The sequence below is a fragment of the Bison bison genome, unplaced genomic scaffold, assembly GCF_000754665.1.
Source record: "Bison bison bison isolate TAMUID 2011002044 unplaced genomic scaffold, Bison_UMD1.0 scf7180017864482, whole genome shotgun sequence".
Taxonomy (NCBI): Eukaryota; Metazoa; Chordata; class Mammalia; order Artiodactyla; family Bovidae; genus Bison; species Bison bison.
Genome location: NW_011495042.1, coordinates 5423527 through 5432152, shown reverse-complemented (window position 1 = coordinate 5432152; position 8626 = coordinate 5423527). Strand labels below are relative to the sequence as shown.

Sequence of the window (8626 nt, the reverse complement as noted above, 5' to 3'; positions counted from 1 at the left end):
GCTTCTGTCACTCACTTGCTGTATGACCTTGAATACGCCAGTTTTTCCTCTGAGTCTCTGTTTCCTCATCTCAAAAATGAATGCCCTTCTTCCCATCTCAAAAGTAGTTATGAGAGTTAAATGAGATGTTCTTGAAAGCAACTAACATATAATTCCTAGAATATGATTCCTAGTAAATGTTAGTTTAGCCCTTTGTTTCGGAGAGGGACTTAAGAAAACCTCCAGTGAGACGTGCTGATTTGAAATTTCAAGCACTGGGAAAGCAAGGCCAACCTAGGTACGGGGTGGAAAGGCCCTTTTGACAGATGGAGAAGCAGCCTAAAAAGGCAGATAAGAAACTCTCATGAGAGGAAGGGTAGGTGAAGGGCAGAGTAGCACTGGCTATAAATACAAGCACAAACTCAGTCCTCTTACCAGCAGCTGGACTGTGAGCTTCCTCTGGCTTGTGACAAAATGGGAAGACAATAAGTACGGTTTATCTAGGCTTGACTCATCCCCTTGACTGTTCAGAAACACAGGAGAGGTTTTGTGTTCAATTACAGTACTTTTCCGAAGCCTCTCCGCCCCCCCCCCCCCGCCCCCACACTATTTTTCTGGTATAATTAACTCTGCTTCATTCATTGACTGTCCTTTCCTCCTTGTTTTATTGGTTATATTTGCTTTTTAAATTATCAATTACCTCAAATCCTTTCTGGAAGTATGGGTATGAAGGGGTAAAATAGTTTTAGTTTCTTCAGAAACTAAAATTCCAAGGGTAGAAACCAACTAGAAAACCAGAGTGAAACGCAGGATGGGGAAAAAGATAAGGAGACTACAGTGAGGCATAAACTGACCTGGTTTGTACCAGGAGTCTCACCAGGGAAATCCTACTCCTGGACTTCACTTGTAGCCAAAACATGACAGCAACTGTTTTCATAGAAGCGGACAGCCTGAGAGTGAGAGGCCTTTTGGTTTATTTTAGAAAGGAAAGGCCATGGTTTGCCTGGAGGCTCTCTCATGGTGATCCGGTAGCAGACTAAGGTCTAACACTGACCCAAGTCTCTTGACTCTCATTCTGGGATTCTGTGTGCCGTGGGCCTCCTCATCTTTGTGAAAGTGAATTTCTGATGACAAACACCTGTACAAAACTAATAGGCGTGGGTTTGTTTGTTTGTTTGTTTTCCTTTTTTTCCAGGGCCAAGTGCTTTCGGGGCAAAAAAATCCTTGGAGATTATGATATCAAAGTGGAACAGGTAACCACCCTGGAGCCCAGGATTGCATCTGCATCATCGTGGGGCCCACTTGACACTCTGGAGTGAACCATCTGGTGCTGCCAAGTGGAAAGATCAGGGTCTATCACTAGCTTCTAGGCTCTCTACCTCCTCCCCCTACCCTTTCCAGGATTTCTCTCTCTATGAGACCCGGTCTTGAATCCTGCATCTTTCAACTCCCCTGACTTCTCTTCATGGCTCTGGGGTCTCTAGGGAGGCAAGCAGTGTAGCTCTTAGGGCCTCTGGGGGTGCAAGGTCCTCGGGCTGAGGAACACTGTAGAGGAGCGTCTTCTGAGGACACGGCCATACCTCCACTGTGGTGGCAAGGCCTTGCTTGGTAGATACATGTCTGCCACTCAGGTGTGCAGCCTCCAGTGAGGCCTCCTCTGTGCCCAAGGCTGCACTTCAGAGAGAACTGAACAAAGAGCACCTCCTGGTTTAATGCAGTGAAGTCCTGAAAGGCTCATTTTTTTATCTTCCCTTTGCTTCATGATAAGTAGGGATTAGGTCCATTTGAGTCAGCGGGAGGGGGGATGTCCAGTTTACACAGAACATGTATTTTCTTTGTAACGATAGAAGCTACTCATCATTCCTTACACAGTGTACTGGGATTTACAGATTTACTCTTTCTATCCATTGCTGCGTTCAGTTCTTAAAATAACTTGTTAGGCAAGGTTGATAAAAATTATTTCCATCTTATTGATGGGAGAAACTGTCCACCCAGAGAGAATAAGTAACTTGCCTGAACATCTTATGCATCTCATTGAGCCAGAGCAGTACCGAAACCCGATTTCCTAAATGAAAACTTGGTGCTTTTGTGTTGAGACTGAGAAAGGGCATATTTGCCTCAGTTTGCATTCCTGCTCTGCAGAGAGGCAGCACAAAAGATGCTGGGTGGGGAGTCGGAAGCCCTGAGTTTTGCTCCTGTCTCGGCCAACAGTAAGCTTTGTTTGTCCAGAAAAGTCACTTAACTGCTCCTTTGGTAAATAAGGATAATATTTCTGTCCCTCCTGCCTCATAGAATGGCTATGAGAGTAGATGGGATCAGTTTGGGAAAATGCTTTGCAAACTGTAAATACATGTTTGGTGGAAAAGATACTGCTGCTGCTGCTTTATGGGGGGGCGCTCTCAGAGTCAGGACTGTAGGGCTCACTCCCCTACTGCTAATTTTATTTAGTTATGTTCTATCATAGTAAGAAACACATAAGGTGAAATCCACGCTCTTAATCCCCTCCTGTTATTTTCCAGGCAGAATTTTCAGAGCTCAACCTGGTGGCCCATGCGGATGGTACCTACGCCGTGGATATGCAGGTGCTCCGGAATGGCACAAAGGTGGTCCGGTAAGGTCCTTTCTGTCTTCGGGGTCACTGCCACCGTCTCGGGCGTGCCGTGTGTAGTGTACCGACCTTGATGATGTGCTGTGTGGCGGTGGTGGAAGGAGCAGAGAACGCTGGCTCTGGCCCTTAGAGATGTCTTAGTTCCATGGTAAAGGAAGCTCCGTGGACGCAGAGCTCACTTTGCAGTCACTGGATGGTTCCCGTCAGAGGTGTTGGAGGACTCCAGCCCCACTTTAGCCAGTGCAGCTCTGGACTTTCATCTCTCAGTGTATTTCCCCTGGAAAACATGGTTCCATTGCTTTAAAAGAAAAGGGCCCGGGGGGGAGTTTAAAAATCTCTGCTCTGGTCCAGCCTCCCATTTTACATGGATTTGCTTCCATTCACTCAGTGAGTTGGCAGCAGAGCCCTGTGTACTATGTGAATTCTCTTAACGCCCTTCCCAGTGTTCTGCTATATTCCAAATTTCTGGGAACTCCTAAGTCTTGATAGGAAAGCCTGGGTCAGAGGGATATTGACTGTGAGTGGAAGAAAATTTGTAATTACAAAGCACTTACGCTGCAGGTGAGGTGCTAGGTGACGTGTAGACGTCATCAATTGTAATACAACAATTCTGTGTGGGAGGTGATGAAGATTCCAGATGAGGGAGCATGGTTTCCACATTGTTATTCTTTCCCAGGACTCAGCGTGGCCTCAGGGTTCCAGGCATTAGGGTCTTGCTCCAGAAAGAGTCCTCACTTCACCCTTTTCCCTTTTTCAACCTGCACTGCCCTGACCCCGAGGCCACCAGCATCCAACCAGACCTGGTCTGTGACAGGGAAGGCAGAACTCAGGTGTCTGGAGCCAAATGTCAGGGAGTGTGAGCTCATCCATCCTGGAGACTGAGGAGGACAGAAAAGAGCTGCCCACCCACGGTTGGGGAGCACTCAGGAAGCTTCTTCTAGAGACAATGATGGGCTCCCCCAGCTGCAAGTAGAGTAGGTCATAGGGATCCATGACACAAATGGGTGGCAACAAGAGGGCCCGTATCAGCGTGCTGGGACGGATCTGGCAAAATCAAGGCAGGCCTTTCCCATCACCAGTGTGGGGACCCGACACTTACTGCAAGCCTGGAGCTCAGTTTCAGTAACCGGGATATAAGGTTTGGTCTCAGGCATATAGACGGAGCCAGTTTCCCAGAACTCGGGCACAAGGAGGTTGGCACACATGCCATCTGACTTGATGCTCACTCTCCTGAGTGACTGAGGAGGGGTCCTCCCACCTCTACTTTGAAAGACTGATCTCTGAGCCCAGGTGGGGCTGGAGCAGTAGGCAGGAATTGGGTGGGTCCCAGGGCAGAGAACCAGGTCTGTCACTGCACGTGTGTGAAATGGCCAAAGCCTGGAACCTTGAGGGGAGATGCTGCCACAGAACCGACTGTCTGGGAAGGTGAGGTTCCTCAGGAGTCAGGGCATGAAGTCGGGGCCCTGATCCTGTGGACCTCTGCTGTCTGGAGGTGAAACACAGGGAGCCTTCCTGTGCCTGGGAACACACTGTACTCTCAGCTTCCTGTAGCCAGTTGCTCAACCTCAGCTCTGTGGAAACATTCGTGCCCCTCCCTAAATCTGCTTTGGAGGAATAAAACTGGGGTGTCTGGCATCTGTTCTCAGCCAGCCTGGACCCTGGCTCACCTGGGGAGTTGCTGAGGGCATGGCATCTTTAAAGAGCAGCTTGAGGAGTCAGAGCAGGATGCTGAGGTCAGGGATCTTTGGGGCAGGGCAGTGAAGTCAGCCAAGTGTGGTATCTTCAGAGTCTGCTGGGACCCCCTCGGGATGCCAACTCCAGAGCCACAGGAGCTTCCACTCTCATCCACAGGGACACGGAAAATTGTTGTTGACTTAAGGTGTGGCAGTCTAAATGTGTTTCTTCCCCGCTCCCTGAGGGCTTCTGCACCTTAGAAAAAGTCAGTGCTTAACCTAGAGGAATTGTCCAGTTGCTAAGTCATGTCCGACTCTTAGTGACCCCATGGACTGCAGCATGCCATGCTCACCTGTCCTTCACCATTTCCCGGAGTTTGCTCAAACTCATGTCCTTTGAGTCAGTGATGGCATCCAACCATTTCATCCTCTGTCACCCTCTCCTCCTCCCACCCTCAATCTTTCTCAGCATCAGGGTCTTTTCCAGAGGAAAGGAATTTCAGAAATCTTTTCAAATCTCCTTTGAGGAGTGCCGACATAAAACAGCATTTCCTAGTCCATAAGAAAACAGTCATGACAAAATGAGGGTCTTGGCTCAGGGAACCCCTTCCCTGTCTTGGGCTTTGGAGATGGGAGACAAGAGGATACGTGACCTGAGGTGCTGGTTGGTGGCAGACTTGCTTCTGCATTCTTTCCAGGTCCTTCCGGCCAGACTTTGTGCTCATCCGGCAGCATGCGTTCGGTATGGCAGAGAATGAGGACTTCCGCCACCTGATCATTGGCATGCAGTACGCAGGCCTCCCCAGCATCAACTCTCTGGAGTCCATTTACAACTTCTGTGACAAGCCGTGGGTGGTGAGTGAGTCCCTCTTCCCTCAGGTAAAAGGGCAGCATCCTGATCCTCTGTCTCCGGGTCCCTAGAAGGACCTCTGTTGATCCAGACACCATGAGGGGCCAGCTGAGAAGATGTGGGAGGAGCTTCAGCTGGGGCACGGGGTGGAGCAGGCTCTCACAGTAGGACTTTGTTGTCACTGGCTGGGCTGCCTCTGCTGCAGAAAGGACCTTTGGCCTCACAGCAGAGTCACACAAAGATTCTGTGAAGGAGCCCTTCCAGGTCTGCAGCCATCAGATACAGCAATAAAAACACCTACTTCTTGCCTCCGAAAGATTTAACCATTGGAAAGGCCTGAGGCCAGTGGGGACCAAGGGGATGGTGCACTTCAGAGGGATGTCAGTGTCAGAGTCCTACCAAGTGTCTCAGCAAACTTAAAATGAGATTCATCCACACACATACCAAATCAGACGCTTTTATGCTCTGGAAGTGCCCTCTGAGATAATCAGCTCTCATTCCTTCATGGCAGAAACGTGACCATTTTCAGAAGGAAGGTAAGGAGTATAAGACCACTTATGATGTGATGCCAGCTTCAGAGATTTTCCTACATGAACTTCATTTAATCCTCATAATAGCTTTACAAGGAAGGTGTTATTATCATTATTACCACTTTTTACAGAGAAATGAGACCCAGAGAGGATTCAGTAACTCACCAAAGTTTCAGAGCCAGGATTTCTCTCACACCATCCCTGGCATAAGCTGGGTTACCATGTGAGGAAGAAGCTGGTCTGGTGTTCTCTTCCTGGGCTAGTCTGGAAATCTTGGAGGCAGTGGAAGCCTTTGAGCAGAGAGAAGAGTGCAGCTGGGAGAGGAAGTGGCCTGAGATGGATCTAGGCTGCCCCAGCCTCCCTCTGACTGCCAAGGGGATCCAGCTCCTAGAACTCTGCTGCTCCAGGCTGCTCCTCTCAGAAGGAAACACCTGCCCCTAGTCACATCCTTCTCTTCTTGTTTTTCAAGAGTTATTTCAGCTCTCACACACTGGCTTGCCAAGGGTCATGGCACTGGTGGCTGATTGTGGAGTTCCCAGACCCCAAGCTTCTCCCACTCAGGGAGCTGGAACAGGGGTGTTTGTTTTTTTTTTTTTTTAGCCAAAAGGACCCATCACCTCTGCTCTTACACCTGAACTCAGTCTTCCTATTTCCTTGGAAGCCAGGGAGACCTGACAGTGTGAGAGGAAGACCAGTGAGCGAGGAGTCGAAAGATCTGGGAGCTGCTGTAGTGGCCCCTCGTTCAGCCTTTCCCTCTGTCTGGCCTGAGGACTTGGAGTCCGAGAGTTCTGCACAAACCAGCTGCCGGAGTTATGTGATTTGAATGGGTTGCTGATCACAGGAGAGCGCGTATGAGGCCGTCAACGAGTTTCCCCTTAGTCACACGGCCTTCCGTGCTGCACTCATCCCTAGCCCTTTCCTCCCTCACCCCTTCAATACTTGCTAGAATTTGGCTCCCTCATAGCCACACAGGGTGGTTCTGCTAGTATCAGCTTTTCTTCTGGGCAATCTCACTAATCAGCCTCCTAAACCACTCTGTGCCCTGGTTTCTTTGTCTGTAAACTAGGAGTGGAGGCTTCCCCAGTGGCTCAGTGATAAAAGAATCTGCCTCCAATGCAGAAGATGCAGATTTGATCCCTGGGTTGGGAAGATCCCCTGGAGAAGGAAATGGCAACCCACTCCAGTATCCTTGCTTGGAAAATCCCGTGGACAGAGGCGCCTGGTGGGTTACAGTCCATGGGGGGAGGGGGGGTGGTGGCGGTCACAAAGAGTCAGACACGACTGAGCATAAGCATGAAACAAGGAGTAATCACAGTACCTGCCACCAGTCTGCCAGCCTGGTGTTATAGCCCCCAGTGTTGGGGATCAGAAAGAAACTTATTCTGTGCTGCATGTTCCAGAACTGTGCCAGTGGCCAGGGAGGGGCGGGTCAGAGAGCCTGGGCTGGGGCTTTGCCCCTCCTGGGATCTGGGATCTGGTGAGGGTTCACATTCTCACCCGTTCACAGTTCCAGCACATTGCCGTTGGCGTCACAGGGGAGCAGCAGGGCTCCCTGGCCACATACCAAGTTCTCCCTTCATTTTCACTAAGCAGCTGCCACACTAATGGCATTTTATATACTGTTCATGGGGATGAACAAATCTGGTGACTGTGAAGGGGGCTTCCCTCTGAGATGATGACTTTGGTGTGTGTTTTCTAAATTTCTCTACTGTGGCTGCTCCTGGCATGAGGAGAGGCCTCAGCCGTGTTGTGAAGGCTCCACCTTGCCTCTGAGCACATCGGCTATTTCATAGATTGCCCAGAGCAGGCACACGGGGAGTTTGGAAGCAGAAGTAAGACCTATCAGTGAAAGCAGCATTCCAGGGAGAGCAAGAGTTCTGCCTGCCATATTGCTGCAGATTTATCTGAAAATCCTGTCACTGTATGTGGGGTTTTTTTAGAGGCAAATGCACAAGAGTTGAATTGAAGCATTTTATTTCCAGGAGGGATAAGGGTAACATTAAATTCAGACCGATCTTGAAATCCCATTTCATCTGAGAAATCTTTCCTGATATATTGGATAAATGGTTATGCTGAGCATTATCTTCCTATTCATTGCCAATACCACCCCCAGCTCCAAATGCATTCTTTTGTCTATGTGGAGAGGAAATGACCCTTATCAGATATTACTTTTGTTTAATTGATGACTGTGTGCTTGTGACTGATGATGAGCTTCCAAGGAGGCAGGGGTTAGATGCCAAGTCTAGTGCTCTGAGCAGAAGGGACTACAGAAGGTGGAGGAGGGCAGCGTGAGTTCCAGGGGAACCAGCTTAGTGCATGGGAACTGGCTGCCATCTTAGTCTTGACTGTGCCAGGACTCTGGGAGCCCGCCGGGGGCCTTCTTGGCATCAGCGTGGTGTCTGTGTAACTCTGCCACATGCTGGGAAGATAGGGCCCCACATGCCTTGGTGCTGTGCCAGGGCGTGGGCTGCAGCAGGACAAAGGTTGTGAGGCAGAGCTGGCATCAGCTGGCGGGGGAGGCTGGAAGGCCTCGGGAGCTCAGGGAGGTATCCAGACACCGAACAGGAGTCCAGTCATTCCAAGTGGCCAGCCAGGACCTAAAGGTGAGGTAGTGGAGGGAATTGGAGAATGCAGGAAAGGTCTGAGAGGTGGTCTTGACAGTCAGAGAATGTGGAAGAACCAGAGAACACCAGCAGGGACGGCAGGGTACAGTGAAGAGCGCACTGGGCAGGATGGGACCCGGGCCCTGTCCCAGCACAGCCCCGACTCCAGGCACGACGTGGGAGCCTGTGCTCCCCTTTGCTTCTCTGGCCTTGGTCTCCTCATTTGTAAGATGAGATGTCTGGTCTAGAGACTCTCTGAAGTCTCTTCCAATAATAAAATCTTAGGGCCTTGGGGGTCCATCAATCATACTTGCAGCCCCAGAGGAGGCCTTGGAGATCTAGAGCCACCAACTGCGTGTCACTGAGGAAAGTGACCCAGAAAT

At 50.0% G+C, this 8626-nt stretch overlaps 1 protein-coding gene across 1 annotated transcript in view; it reads left to right on the top strand.

Moving 5' to 3' along the window:
- The first annotated feature begins 1106 nt into the window (after positions 1-1106).
- SYN2 (synapsin II) overlaps positions 1107-8626 on the top strand; it is a 49118-nt gene continuing 41598 nt past the window's right edge. The window contains exons 1-3 of the mRNA XM_010862518.1: positions 1107-1232; positions 2499-2590; positions 4959-5115. Coding sequence (XP_010860820.1) covers positions 1107-1232; positions 2499-2590; positions 4959-5115 — 375 coding nt within the window. The remainder of the gene's footprint in view (positions 1233-2498; positions 2591-4958; positions 5116-8626) is intronic.